At 40.2% G+C, this 16,175-nt stretch overlaps 1 protein-coding gene across 2 annotated transcripts in view; it reads right to left on the reverse strand.

The window, feature by feature from the left end:
* Nucleotides 1–10,186: 10,186 nt before the first annotated feature.
* LOC124280967 overlaps nucleotides 10,187–16,175 on the reverse strand; it is a 65,746-nt gene continuing 59,757 nt past the window's right edge. For both annotated transcript variants that reach the window (XM_046716979.1, XM_046716978.1), the window contains exons 5-6: nucleotides 15,734–15,855; nucleotides 10,187–13,286 (exon numbers count right to left, since the gene is read on the reverse strand). In XM_046716979.1, coding sequence (XP_046572935.1) covers nucleotides 12,476–13,286; nucleotides 15,734–15,855 — 933 coding nt within the window. In that variant the 3' untranslated portion in view covers nucleotides 10,187–12,475. The remainder of the gene's footprint in view (nucleotides 13,287–15,733; nucleotides 15,856–16,175) is intronic.

A 16,175-nucleotide genomic window follows, 5' to 3' on the forward strand; every position in this document is an offset into this window, starting at 1 on the left:
TCTAGTCAAGCAGGAAATGAGCGAACATCGCAATGGCAAAGCTGAGACCATCCCAGGTAGAATCAATATCATCTTGCTCCGAGGGAACACATACAGATTGGTTATTCCCATCATTTAAAATGGGAACTAGTGAGTACTCGTTGGGGAATATTTATCTACATGACGCGGACATGGCCCCGTTAGGCAATGACCAATAACATCCGTTATAACTCCTGAGGTGGAGGGCGGTCATTGTATCCCATTTGCGGAGATCGACAAAGTTTGGTTTTACCCCGCTTTTTAGCAATATTCCAGCAATATCACGGCGGGGACACCAGAAATGGGCTTCACAAATTATACCCATGTGGAGAATCGAACCCGGGTCTTCGGCGTGACGAGCGAACGCTTTAACCACAAGGCTACCCCACCGTCCCTTGCGGAGATCGATGCTTATGATGTCAATCACTGGATTGTATGGTCCAGACTTGATTATTTACAGATCGCCATGATAAAGTTGGAACACTGATCAGTTCTGCACTGAACATGAACGAACAAAGTCAGGGAAAGGAATTAATGGCATTCAGATTCTAAAACTGTACAGCTGTAGCTGACGGTAAAAGGCATGATAAAAAACCCATCACAGTTGTTAATGCAGTTAAAAATAGAAACTACTGATCAGACAATCCAGTGATCAACAGCATGAGCATCGATCTACGCAACTGGGATACGATGACAATTGTCAACCATGTCAGCGAGCCAGACCACCCGATCCCGTTAGTCGCCTCTTACGACAAGAGAGGGTTACTGAAGATCAATATTCTAACCCGGATCTGTGAATACTTCGAGTTATCCGAGGTTCCACACAAATTTAAATACAAAACACAATGAATAAGTAGAAACCGGCGCTTTAGCGAATAACCAAAATAGACCATCTGGCCGTCTCTTTCTGTATAGACCTAAGCTTTGGACGTCACTCAAATAAATCAGAAACACTTCTTCCAAGGATACCTTCAAATCGCTCCTAACCTCTCACATCTTTGTGACAGTAAATAACTAGAACTGTAGCCAATAGCCGTTTGTACATTGTCACCCGTCTTTGTACAGTTCATTATCAATGTTAAACCCCTTTTTACTTTGTAATAGAGCCACTGTGCATTAGGCCCTCTACAAATGAGCTATTATCATTTTACAAACTAAAATAAGTGGCTCTTTTAAGGTTGTTACAACAATACTTTACGTATTTGCTTCTTCATAACACTATATTTGTCCTGGCTCAGATGTTTCTTAAACAGTCATCAATAGTTTACATGTCTTTTCAAACAATCTCCACATCTTGGTGTCTATGTTCAAGAAAACTGTTCTCAAACATTTCAAGTCGAATTAATACAATGTGGTCACATGCATCAGTTAATAGCTGTTGCACAAATTGGCATCAGAAAGTCCTGTGATCTGTCATTAAATCCAAAGACTCACAAGAATTTGTATTCGGGCACTTGTTAGAGGTTACTTACAACAGTGAGCTCAAATTACTGATTAATATGTTCCTCAAAATGTAAGACCTGTGATTGTTGTCCTGAAAATGCGCATTAAGTGATTGTTCTCACATACAGTACACTTTGTCAGTAAAAATGTTTGCCTTTTAAATAATTGATGCTATTTCTGAAAGCTATAGCAACTCCCTTTGTTCCAACGTTGCGGGCGTGGCTCAGTGGATGTGTGTGTGTCTACTCACCTCCAGAAAACACGACGGGTATCAGGCTGATGAGTAGGGCCTCAAACAACAACGTGATAGTCTGCACACTTACACTTTAATTACCCTAAGATCACATATACAATAGAACTCCCGACACATCACAGAAGCACACTAATTGACCAGATAAGTTTTAACGAGTTGTTTGTCACGGACAAATAAGTATAACGGTAGACTGACTTGTTACTGTACATTGATCTTTTAGTGCTTAAATGAAATATATATAATTCAGTTTAACATCACTTTGACGAAGATAGCGCTGATGTTTCATCTACTCTTGCATGACAATTGGACGCCATAGCCATTGATGTGTGGAGGATTTCAAACAGGAACTGAACGTGAACGTGAAATGGCGTTTTTAATATTTTAAACTGCAATCCGTCTCCAAATTCACGCAAGGCTGCACACTTCTAATGGTGAAGGAGTAAGTTTTTCTCCGAAACGTTGTGTTCCTCATGATGAACAAGTTGACATCCATAAAAACTCTCCTCCTTATGTGTATCACTTCTAAATGTCAGTCTAAGACCTGTACACTGACAGTTCATTCTCCTCAAACATTTGGAGTGAATTAAGCTTTCAGCAATATTCCAGCAATATCACGGCGGGGGGACACCAGAAATGGGCTTCACACATTGTGCCCATGTGAGGAATCGAACCCGGGTGTTCGGCGTGTTGAGCGAACACTTTAAAAACTAGGCTACCCCACCGCCCCTCAAACGTTTGGTAACATGACAAAACGCTTACATTGACCACTGATCATGTCACATTAGATTCTTGACATGGTTTAAAACATCAATATTTTTATATTACAGCAGGTTAAGTCTGGTTATGCTGTAGCAATGACGTTTCATATTTTATATTTACTTATACATGGTTTGCGTTTCTGTTGGTAGCTGAAGCCTCCGGGTTTCATGATACGCCCAGAATCATTTATCTCTGATCCAAGGCATGTTTGGTCCAAGATATTAAATCGATCTGAAAATATACAGACGGAAGAAAGTACCTGTGCATAACATAAAGTTGCATAAAATATAAGTTATTTGAAAAGTTATAATAAAAAAAACTAAATAAACATGTAGCAAAGCGCTATGCATTGAATTCGATGTCACGCATCGCGCGTGGCACGTGCACTTTGACATGGAAAAGCTTCAGAACAGGCAGAAGATAAAGCTGGCCCCAGACATAGTGTAAACATATTTTATTCAAAATAAATTGAACTAGGATTGGTAAACAAGCCGTAATGGCTTATTTGAATACCTCTCCATTTCATTGATACATGAATACAACACATATTAAATAATATGCAGCATGATAGGAAAGCAAGCAACCTGCGTATTAAACATTCTTAATCATTTATCAAACCTATGCGATTTTATTATAAAAGTATGGACAGATTGTAGTATGAAAGAATTTACAAGTACATTTTTTGTTTGGATTACCATTTAGGACAGAATGAAAATTATATCCATGTTCGTAAATATACATGCGATGTCTGATGTTAGAATAATTAGGTAAAGAAGTTATGTAAAGTATCCTCATAGGGTTGACCACAGGAACAGAATGGATCAACTGAAATGTGCCGTTCAAACATCTGCGCTTTCAAATTACTGCACCCAAGTCTGAGGCGTGAGTGGATAATTTGGCAGAAACGTGTACCAAAGTTTTTATCGAATACATATTGTATATTAAAATTGGGTGGTTTAGATGATTGGAATGCTTTTTTTTGAATTGGCCTATGGTTTCAATATCGTACATATTCTCAGGCAAATCATTCCATTGTCGTTATGTATCAGGTAAAAACGAGTTGCTATACAAGTCACTACGACATCTTATAGTTTGAATGTTATTTCTGTTTCCTAATCTATGGTCACTTAACTGTGATACTTTTTCGGGCAGTAGATCAGTTAAATAAACTGGTGTCATATGATGAACCATTTTGTAAAATAATGATAACTTGCTAATTTGTCTACGGTCAACTAGGGGCATAGAGTTAGTTTGCTTATATATTAAGTCATGATTTGTTCCAGACATATGTTCATAGTGGCTATGTTGTCATAAAAAAACTTACAATGCTGATTGCAACACTATTGTTGCAGTAACTGGCATGCAAAAACGGTTGGTGTTCATTAAAAATAATCGATACGCACAATGAAACCCTGTCACGTCGAACTATGGTGTGTTGAAGGAACGGTTCTCTCGAAACAAAGCTGTGTCCCTGCATTTTTAGTCATCATTTTGCGGTTGTGTCAAGTCTTGGATAACTCGAAGTAATTACATAAATTGCCGTCAACTTTGACACAGTTTTAGACTGTAGTTAAATTCAGCGCATTGTCTTGTATCAATACAGAAAGGAATGTATCACGTTTCATATCATCATGTGAGAATTCACAAGTATTAGTTCATTCAAGTTTGTATGATGTACTGGTTTTGAGTGAGTGAGTGAGTGAGTGAATGAGTGCGTGACTTAAGTTCTATGCCGCTCTTATTCCAGCAATATCTCGGCGGGGGACATGAGAAATGGGCTTCACACATTGTACCCATGGGGGGAATCGAACTCGGGTCTTCAGTGTGTCGAACGAACGCTTTAACCACTGGGCTACCCCAACGCCCCTGTTGAGTGCGGCGTTAAACAACAAACCAACCAAAAAGCGAATCAAGTATCCAGTTGTCTGCATTATAGAGCAAGTTCATGAGGATACAAACATGACATAATCATTTTGTCATTATACTATATCTACAATGTGAGTGCAAAATATACCCACCCTTGACTATTCCCAGAAATAAGCTTTATGTTGTAAACGTAAAACAGCAGTAACATCATATACTCATTGAACTTAATTAAACACCCCCTAACATATTTTAAGTTACTGACTTACCTAATGATAAATCTTGAATTGTAACGATGGCCATTATTTGAACTGTATTCCCTTTCAACAGTGTTTAAGGGTTTTGCTAAATCAGTCGTCAAAACTCATCCCAATATTAACTATTAACTCAATGCGGCTAACTGAATAAAACGCCAAAACATTTTAATGATTTTACCAGTATCTGTTACAATGGCACGAAGGAGACTACCAGAAGCAAGAAGATGGCAAATTATTGGAATGCACGACACCGGGATGTCAGGCAGGGATATTGGGCGACAGCTTGACATTCACCACACTGTCAAATGTCGACTTGTTAAAAACACCGTCAAGCCAACAAGGCTAAGGACTGACCAAGGCCAGGTCAACCCCGAAAGACGTCTCATGTTTAGGATCAGGATTTAGCAAGCCTTGTGAGACGTCAGCCTTTCACTACAAACGGTGTCCTGAAGCACCTATGGCTCCCCAACAGACGTCTGTGCAATAGGACTGTAAGAAACCACATAAAGGCACATAGGATGAGGGTCACCAGCCTTGACCAACCTTCACAAGAGAACTCATTTGGAGTGGTGTTTACTCCGACGTCATTGGAATTTGACGTCATGGAGGAAGGTGCATTGGTCGAGTGAGAGTCACTTATTGCACGTCACAGACTGGCGCCAGCGAGTCTGAGGACCAAGAACAGTGCCTATGAGCCTAAGATCTTCAGAGCATCAGTTCCTTACGGTGGTGGATCTGTCATGGTCTGGGGTTGTCTCTCCCATGATTGTTAACTGGACGTGGTGACTGTTCGTGGAAATCTCAATGGCGAACACGACATCCGGGACATTCTGGATCCTGTTCTTGTGCCACATTTTGATAACCACCCACTAGCCACTCGCCCTGTATTTATGGATGACAACGCCCGACACATCGATCCCGACTTGTGACAGTTTTTCTCCAACAACGCTGGAACCAAACTTCCATGGCCTGCTATGAGCCCAAATCTGGACCCATTGGAGCCTGTCTGGGGCATTCTTGGAGCACTGTGCAAGCACTGGATCCACCTGTACAAGATCTGGTATATTTGGAAGCAGCTTTGCGCCGGAGTGGCAGCAGCTGCCTCTGGAGCGAAACCGGTGACTCACGACAAGCACGAGGAGGAGGGTCAAAGCAGTCATCCGTGCACACGGTGGATATGCACGCTATTAACAATTTAATGTGATTTGTTGTCTGATGATGACAGAGAACATTTTCAGACTGAGAGACACTCACCTCTCCCATTTTGGAACTCTGCAGTCCCATAGTTGTACAGGGAAACTTTTGTTAACAAAACATCGTTGGCGTTTTCACGTCATTTTGAAAATTAAAATATTGCAAATTGTTATGATTTTAGTTGTTATTGTTTAGTCCAAAATGTCAACTTTCAGGAAACAATGGCGTTTAAGCTTTCCAGTATACATACTAATGGTAATGGTTGCTCAGTTTCATGGCAATATGAAAAAATAGGGGGTGCTTAATTAAGTTCCATGTGTATAAAAGGACAACTGAAAATCAATAAAGGTTCAATGGCGATAGCATGTCCCGTAGCATCCAATTTACCTAAAATAGTAAGTATACTACTGGAATATAGTAACTGTTCATTATTTGGTGTTATGCCATTTTTAATGCAAAAGATAATAACATGATTTGTGGTGTTTTGCTTAACCACTGTTTAATTGTTGACAGGATAAAATCGAAATCTGTATGATTTGACACTAAGCATCGTGACACGCCCTTGACGAGATGTGGTGTGAAAGGTCAGTTCACAAAGTCAGCATCGTGTGTGTCAACCATTGGCTTTGACGCAGGCTTGACAACGACGACGCACAGACGAAACTAAGCGATTGAAGAAAGATTGGGGAATGTTGTTCCATGTCTGAACCAACGCTTGTTCCAATTTAGCTAACGTCAATGAGTGAGTGAGTTTAGTTTTACGCCCGTTTTAGCAATATTCCAGAAATATTACGACGGGGGACACCAGAAATGGGCTTCACACATTGTACCCATGTGAGGAATCGAACCCGGGTCTTCGGCGTGATGAGCGAATACTTTAACCACTAGGCTACCCCACCGCCCCTCAAACGTTTCGTTACATGACAAAACGCTACATTGACCACTGATCATGTCACATTAGATTCTTGCCATGGTTTAAAACATCAATATTTTTATATTACAGCAGGTTAAGTCTGGTTATGCTGTAGCAATGACGTTTCATATTTTATATTTACATGTACTTGTACATGGTTTGCGTTTCTGCTGGTAGCTGAAGTCTCCGAGTTTCATGATACGCCCAGAATCATTTATTTCCTGGTCCAAGGCATGTTTTGTCCAAGATATTAAAAAAAACCTTGCTGTTAAAAAATGTTTTCATTTACTTGTAACCAGTGGGATCTGAACTTCTACACAATAGTCGTAATTCAATAATAACTATTTGAGTATCTGCTTATCCTATGATTTGTTCCCAAACATTCGTCACATGGCAGTAGTACTGGCGTTTGGGAACGATCTGAAAATATACCGACGGAGAAAAGTAACTGTACATAACATAAAATTGCATAAAAGTTATTTGAAAAGTTATGAAATAAGCTTGATAAACATGTAGCAAAGAAAGCACTTTGCATGAAATTTGTGCACAAGGAACTTTTTGCATGCTTTTTGACAACTGAAGTTCACTTTCCTTATATTGAAAATTGAAGAACAGTTGATTATTCCCTAGCCAGTGAGTGTTGTGGAAAACACGTTAATTTCAATATAAACTGCGCTTACGGGAAATCAGCGTCCTCGCACCGTGGGTATGCTGGAGACTTTCTAAAATGAGTGAGTGAGTTTAGTTTTACGCCGCACTCAGCAATATTCCAGCTATATGGCAGCGGTATGTAAATAATCGAGTCTGGAGACAATCCAATGATCAACAGCATGGGCATCGATCTGCGCAATAGGGAACCGATGACATGTGTCAACCAAGCCAGCGAGCCTGACCACCCGATCCCGTTAGTCGCCTCTTACGACAAGCATGGGTTACCCCAAACTCATTTTAAGCCGGACCTTCACGGTTTTCTAAAATGAGCAGACATTTTGGTGTCCTGCAAAACACGATCTCATATCAGATTTTCCTTGGACCGGCCGTCCACGTATGTTGTGCCTTTAAACCTACAATGGTCTCGTGCACAGAAATTATGAATATTCAAGAGTGGGCGGAGTGACATAAGCTCCGCCCACTCATGAATATTCATGATTTCTGTGCACTTAAGACCATTGTAGGTTTAAGGGCACAACACACGTATGACGTCACGTCAGCAAGACAACCGCAATCTAAGGAATAGATTCCAGACTGCAAGTTTGACTGCTCGGCCATTCCTGGCTTACGTCCAATCAGTTGGAGGACAGTACGGAACCGACAGAGGGACCACACCACCAGGCCCTGACGGCCTGCAATACGTCCATTTTTGCTCCAACGTCACCAACAGGCACGTCTTGCCCGGTGCAGACAGCATCTCCGGTACAAGAGACAAGATGTGGATGGTGTTTTATTCACTGACGAGTCGAGATTTCATCTGGACAGCAAAGATGGCAGGGCAAGGGTGTACAGAGGTGAACGCAATGCTGACGCGGCACTCAAGTGGACACCACCAGGAAAGAGGAAACGAGGAAGGGAAAGAACAACACATTTTCGACAGTATTTTGACCTTTATTCATAGGCGGATCCAGAGGGTGTGTGTGTGCGTGCGTGCGTGCGCGCGCACACCTATTTTTGCCCTGAACGTTTATTATATGACCATTGAAACTCGGTGATTGAGTGAGTGAGTGAGTTTAGTTTTACGCCGCACTCAGCAATATTCCAGCTATATGGTGGCGGTCTGTAAATAATCGAGTCTGGACCAGACAATCCAGTGATCAACAGCATGAGCATCGATCTGCGCAATTGGGAACCGATGACATGTGTCAACCAAGTCAGCGAAACTGACCACCCGATCCCGTCAGTCGCCTCTTACGACAAGATAGTCGCCTTTTTATGGCAAGCACATGGGTTGCTGAAGACCGATTCTACCCCGGATCTTCACGGGTCCATTGAAACTCGGGTGTAAATGAAGTGTGCACCCCTCCTTTTCTCAATAGTGTGCACCCCCTTTTCTCAAAAAGCTGTATCCGCCCCTGACATTATATTGGGGGCTTATGCACTCGCTTTAGCATCCCAATGATTCAATAAAATACTTATTAGCCCATCGATAATTGAAACTTCGAGGCGAACAGCTACCAAACAGGGAACACTTGCCACATATGGAATGTAAGCAATTGCTCCGTACATCGAAAACTGTCGCAGGCGGTGTTGTCGGTGTTGGCCGAACTGTTTTCAATTACAAGCTGTGCGTAGGATATTCGTAAAGAGCGCTCCAAGGGACATAACTCTGTGGGGTTCGCTTGAAATAATGTTCGACCGGTAGAGGGCGGGAGAGTCGATTTAATGCAATGTTGCATTAATTCATTCGAAATTTTGAATTGATATTGTTATCTAAATACGTAATTTTGGGGGGAATAGCATATATGGTAGCTTCTCCGAGGGCTGATAGTATAATCATTGAGAGAAATGCATTATATTTGCTTAGAGAAGTGTGGTGTGACATTGTGCCTTAAAGCTCTTTGTAAACTAACTAGCTGTATAATGATAACAATCCAATTTCAAAGAGCTGATATATATATATTACGCCGCTGTTTACAATATCCCAGCAATATGAAAGCTGACTGCCGAAAGATATTGAGATGGTTGGGATAATACTTAAGTCTGATGTTCCCAGGAAGATGCAGTCTCATGTAGCCAGCAGCTTGCTATATTTAGAATACAAGCGCTATTAAGGATTGTGCATGCATAGAGGGTCCATGGACAATGGCAAATTTAAATTTTGTTTCATTTCACCAGTGTACAGTTGGCTTCGTGGATGTCAGACGAATCTCTGTAACGTATGGTAGAAGCATTCGTGACCAACTGTTATTCCGGGACAAGCTGAATCTTCTTGAAGGTTACAAAAAGGGCCATACCCAAGAATCTGTGCCAAGGGGATCACACCAAGTTTGAAATCACCCAACCGTAAAATGGTGATAGATAAAGAGGACCTGTAGTTCAAAACTTGTCTACGTCAGTTAGGTTCAATTATTCAGAATATGTCCCTCTGGATTCATATTATTGGTTTGGTTGGTTTGTTGTTTAATGCCGCACTCAGCATTATTCTAGCTTTCCCATAAGTACTATTCAGCTCCACTTCATTGACATCGTTGAGTGTGTTTGTTGTCAATTTGTTTGTTGTTTAACGCCGCATATTCCAGCTATATGGCGGCGGTCTGTAAATAATCGGTTCTGGACCAGACAATTCAGTGATCAACAACATCAGCATCGATCTAAGCAATTGGGAACCGATGACATGTGTCAATCAAGTCAGCAAGCCTGACCACCCGATCTCGTTAGTCGCCTCTCACAACAAGCATGGGTTTACTGAAGACCAATTCTAATATGGATCTTCACGGGTACCCTGTAATTTGTACCAGAGATAACATTTAGATTAACACAAACAATAACACAAGAATGCAAATAGCATTTATTTTCCAAGCAAAAGATATGCAATTTTCAAATCGTATTTTTTACACTGAACTTGTGAAGATCCGGGTTAAAATTTATCTTCAGCAACTCATGCTTGTAGTGACGATGACTAATCGAATCTGATGGGCAGGGTGACATGGTGACATAATTCATCCATGCTATCGTATCCCAGCTGCAAAGAAGCTGCCTATGATGTCAATTAATAGGGCCCGTAAGTAGGTCAGGGCACTTCGCGAGACCTCAGTACTTCCGGTGACAAACAACGTTTCATACCTTTTCGAAAGGTCTTATGGTTGTCAGTTGACTGTAAGGAACCGACAATCCTTGCAGGAATAACAACTTTCCGATTTAACCATCCCCAAATTAGCCAACTATACATTACGACTGTCAAGAGCTAACAGCCAAGCATGGGCTGTACACCTGGTCAGGACTAGTAAAGTCATATTTGGCGGTCTCGCAATTTGGAACCAGAACTGGTTCTTGAATTTACGCTTGTCACCACTGGTCTGGTACTGGAGGTAAGAAAATAATCGGAAGCGCAAAGGGAACCGGGAACCAGCTTAGTACCGGAAGTAACGCCTCACGAGACTTACATGCTCTATTACAGGATTGTCTGGCCCCGTCTTGATTGTTTACAGATCATCGTGAAATGGCTGAGATATTGCCAACGGCAGTGTTAAAAGACAAGCAACACAGTATTATTCAAAGCAAAACAGTGTACTTCTAAAAAATATCCGACAATGTGTTATCCAAGTAAAGAAATGTACAACACTCTTTTGAAAATCTGTGCAAAACGTATTGTCATACAACAAAATGAATATTTAATATATATACTTGATATAAATATAAAAAGAAAACGCGCTATTGTAATATACTATCATAGAATACTTGTATACACTTGTACATGACAATCTTTCGTTGAGTCTAACAATGTACCCTATTTCACTTTATAAAAAGGATAAAAACTTTCAAAATAACAAACTGTTTGAGTTATAAAATAATAAAAAATGATAACCCCTACATAAAAATATAAAGTTTACACTAATGAGAATCTTCCAACACCCCAACCATCATTTGATTTTAATAGCATTTTAGTAGTAGCATTTTGTTTGTTCCCTAACAAACTACTGAATCTGTGTAAAAAAATAAATTGCAAGGCAAACAAAATGGATATATATAATACTGTGTATTCTTGTACATTCTTAATCATTAGATGGCCAATCGAATTTATCTTTGTTTGGTTCACTCACAGTGCACGTTGCTAATCTTAAAGTGAGAATGTCCCTTCCAGAGATTACATTTTATATGGACATGATCAAGATTTCTTTTTCCTTCGCGTCTTAGACAAGATTTTCGTTTTATGAGCAGGTGTCTGGTAGGAACTGGTGATAATTAGAACCCGTATTGTCTCTTCCTATGTCTTGAAATGATTCCAGCATTCTCCAGCGTATCCAGAAATCCTTTAGCCTTTGTCTTGAGCCTTAGTGGGATTTCAGGAGCGCTGATGTAGTATTTGAACAGCCTGTGGTCACCGTCTCGAAGTCGGAAACGCTTCCCCTCAGACTGGAACTTCTGTCGCAAAGTCTCGATTTCCTCCGCGTCACTGTCGATGCTGACGTTGTAAAGATGGCGTTGGACGCGGTTGACCGTTGGGCTGGTGCCCACATGGGTTCAATGACTGTTTGGAGATTATAATTAACACCTACTGCCAATGCAAGGTATATTTCTTATGTATTAGTTTCCTGTAACATCATAACTTTTCAAGTTTTGAAAAATATAGGACCCTTTAAGGGCAAATAGCTGGCAATTACGGCCTTTTCAAGGCTAAAACAAATTAAGAGTCTTTAAACGGAAAAAGGGGTTTTCAAGGGAAACTCGGTTTTTCAAGCACGTGCGAACCCTGAACATATATTTTGAACATGTGCTTTTATGTTTTAACATTGAAATCTCCAATACCATCTGTTAAAGAAGTGTATCGCAGCATCAGTGTTCTGTAGCTTACCTTCACAATGCAAATATAAAAACTTGACAAGTCTTAAGGGCTAAAGCACATCTGGGTTACTCAGAAATAGTGCAGTTTCTTAATTAGCATAAAAGACTGCATGTGGAAAGACATATCAGTTTCATTCGTAACATAGTGCAATTATGGAATAAGTCCACAAATTGAATATTGAGGCATTATTTGTGGAATGAGGCTTCATCATTACTGGAACAAGAGTATATTTGAAAACAGACACTGACTCCACGTCGTGGAGACACGTCTAAAGACACTCAAAATCCAAACTGATACCCCGATCTCCTTCGGGGAGCTGCCAGATATCCAGCGTCCTGTAATTCGTCCAGAAATAGCTTGGCCTTTGTCTTAAGCCTCTCAGGAACCCCAGGGGCGCTGATGTAGTACTTGCACTGTCGGAGGTCTGCATGGTTAAGTCTGAAACGACTGCCTTCACGACGCAACTTCTGCCTCAGAGTCTCTATTTCCTCCACGTAGCTGTCGATGCTGACGTTGTAAAGATGGCGGAGGACGGGGTTGACAGCTGAGCTGGTGCCGGTAGAAGATGGTAGTCTTCTCACGTATCTCTTCTCATCCTCCGAGATGTAATTGCCTGGAGTTGTTTCATCGTACTTGGTAATTAGGTCCGTCTTCAGAATCTCCTCCAGCTTGACTTTCAGTCTACCTGCTGCCATGCTTACTGCAGGATCAGGGCTGTTCTTGACGTTGTCCAACATTCCGAAGTGCCGTCCCAGCGGAACGAAAGAGTCGGCCTTTTCTGTTAAGGCTTGTTCCAATTCGTCCATTCCCCTTTTTAGACTTTGTTTTTTCAGTTTCATGACAGTACCAGGAAACTGTCCTACTTCTCGGGTTGGAATCTGTTTCAACGCTTGAATGATATCCTCGTTTTTGATGTCATCCAACTCGACATTACTGGTGTTTTTTGTTGAGAACTGGTGAAGTATGTTTCTAATGGTAGTCATGGTCTCTTCATATTTGTCATATTTGACATTCTCATTCCATCGATAGTTCAATTCAAATTCTACTCTTTCATTAAACTCTCCCCACAGCTCTTTTTCACCAAGTGTCCTGCAAAATATAGTTCACTTATAAATAGTATTATCAAAGGCGACGTTTGCATTAACAAATCCCTTGTCTTTTAATGTCGTCATTAAATCAAAAAGAAATGATTTCTTTGTACATCTATAAAACACACGTGCCACTAATATTGTGTCAGTGTCGACAATTGAACGATTTGAGTAGATATCATTCGTAACCAACTCGTGATATTCCGGGACAAGCCGAATCTTCTTGGAGGTTACGGAAAGGGGCGAGTGGCGACGAATGAGTAGATATTTCACATTCGGCACCACTCGCACCTTTCCGTGACCTCCAAGAAGACACGTCCCCCCTCTCGATGATTGTTATGTGCGTAAATACGACAAACAAATCAGATCGCGCGGAATGATAGCGGTACTTTGATAAAATAATTCCGAGTACTTAAATCGTTTATGTCCTTATACGATTGTTTAAAAAATCATGAAAAATATATATCATCATATTGAAAGAACAAAAAACATAGCCAACAAAATTGTGTTGCCTAATGTGAATTTTCTTAAAAACGGTGGGACCATGAACGATGAGAAATTCACTCCTGTTTTCACATTTATTTATTTACACTGATATATTAAATTGATATTACGATATCGTGATTGAAAATACAGATTTCTTTAACTGAATTGAAAATATCTTGAATTGAAGATAGATATCTCGAATAGACATAAGTACAGCTATCTGTAATAAAATTAATGATATCACGAAATGAATTCAATTGAAGATATCTTAAATTGAATTGGAGATATCTTAAATTGAATTGGAGATACCTTGAAATGAATTTAAGATAATATGAATAGAGATATTGTTAATTCCAAACGATTTCCACATATCTACAAATACTTCCGGGTCCGAAAATGGCGGGTGACCTATGTACAACTCGTACTAGCCAAGAGCAGCGAGGCGGTCCTATAGAGTCAAGGCATGACCCTGCATCGCAGGTAAGAACACAACCATCATAAATCCTATTCAGACTCTAGTGGCAGATTACCTACCCTTCGTATTTTCTTGAGAGTTTATAGAAACATTTCCCGTGGGTTTTTGACGGGAAAGTTGATATCAATGTACTCCCAGATAATTTCCCTGTACATACATGTAACTTAAATATTTTTATGATCTTAAATTTAGATAATAATAGGCCGGTAACCCATTCAATTCTTGGTTACAAAACGGCTCTTATGGGCCCAGTTGAGACTGACGAAGTTATCGAGTTTCAAAACAATATATCCATACATAACCGTTTGCTCGTCACGCCGAAGACCCGGGTTCAATTCCCCAGATGTGTACAATGTGTGAAGCCCATTTTTGGTGCCCCCCGCAGTGATGTTGCTGGAATATTGCTAAAAGCGGCGTAAAACCACACTCACTCAGTCAGTCTTTATTAAGAAGAACACATTCCGGAGACATTTTTGCATATCTGTTTGGAGATTTAATGTTTCTGAAAAAATAACAAATAGGGAGAATAGATTATAATAATAATTACCTTAGAATATGTGCTTAACAAATAATATTTCTCTCAGTTGTATCGAAGAGGTTTAATTCTTTAAACCTAATTAAATAAAAAACCAAAACATTGGCATCAATGTCCCCCGCCACTGTGTTCTGTTCCTATTTGGTTCCTGGAGTTAATTTTTAACTCTACCATGACATTCATGTCCTGAAAATACATACCACATTTGGATTCCCTATCTATAACGGTTACAGAGAAAATCTGTTCCCCATTGGGGATACCATGCACTAAGTCAAGAAACGCATGACAAGGGCCATAACTCTGTAACAACTTGTAACACAGTTTCCGTTTTCGAACTCCCATCAAGGCATTCATGTCTTGAAAACACGTACCACATTTGGTTACTGAGAAAATCTGTTCCCATTGGGGATACCATGAAGCAAGTCAAGACATACCAATCTAGAACATTTTTTGTGAAAATCTGTCCCCATCATCTCGGATAGACGGACGGACGGACGGAACTCCAGCCAATACCCCCCTCCAACTGGCGGGGGATAACAACCCCAGCAATACAATATGAGAGTGTTTCGGTAATATACTACTCATCAAAAGTTTAAACTCACTAGTGTAAATATGGCCACCGACTTCAGACAACTGTCTTAAACTAAATTTTGCAAAATATTCAATACTGTTTAAAGGTACTGTTTACACATGAACTGATGTATTGTAAAACAAATTCGTAACGTTGAAAAGATCCTTGTCATGAGTTCAACAAATGATGAAAATCAGTGAAAACTGGCGAATTCTTACAAAATGGCTTTGGAAATTATATGAGAGAAATACTGAAAATAAGAACCGACACTTATAGTGTCCTCGAAGAGGCTCAAACTCTCTGAAAAAAGCACTAATAACCTCCACAACATCGGTTTTCACATCAAATAAAATTATTGAAACCAAACACTGCCAAACCTACCCCTTCAGCTTGTCATACACTTCCGGTAACAGAATCCGCACATCTGCACATGCGTTGTCTATCATTTCCGGCGATAATTCTGTTTTAGCCCAGTACGCCCCGTCTGCCTTGTACCATTTCGCCTGTACATCAAAGCATTTTTAGTTGTAAATGAAAGCTTACCATATTATAACATTTTGGTTTAAGGAGAAGACATAAAACCACCATATCATCTAGACATAAAAATAAACTGCAAAAGAAAAGTTGCTTTGTCAAAACTCAAAACTAAATTGAATATTTATGACCGCGTGAAAAACGTTTTTAATTTGGGTGTATTTTTGTTTGTTTTTGTTTGTGGCGTGTGTGCATGCGTGCGTGCACGCGTGTGCGCACAGCATATATGAGGTATCTATTTACATTCATCATCATCAAGATATAACCTGATAACCTGAGGCACCGGACT

Source organism: Haliotis rubra, unplaced genomic scaffold, assembly GCF_003918875.1.
Source record: "Haliotis rubra isolate DU_JTF1 unplaced genomic scaffold, ASM391887v1 Scf277, whole genome shotgun sequence".
In the NCBI taxonomy this organism is placed as follows: domain Eukaryota; kingdom Metazoa; phylum Mollusca; class Gastropoda; order Lepetellida; family Haliotidae; genus Haliotis; species Haliotis rubra.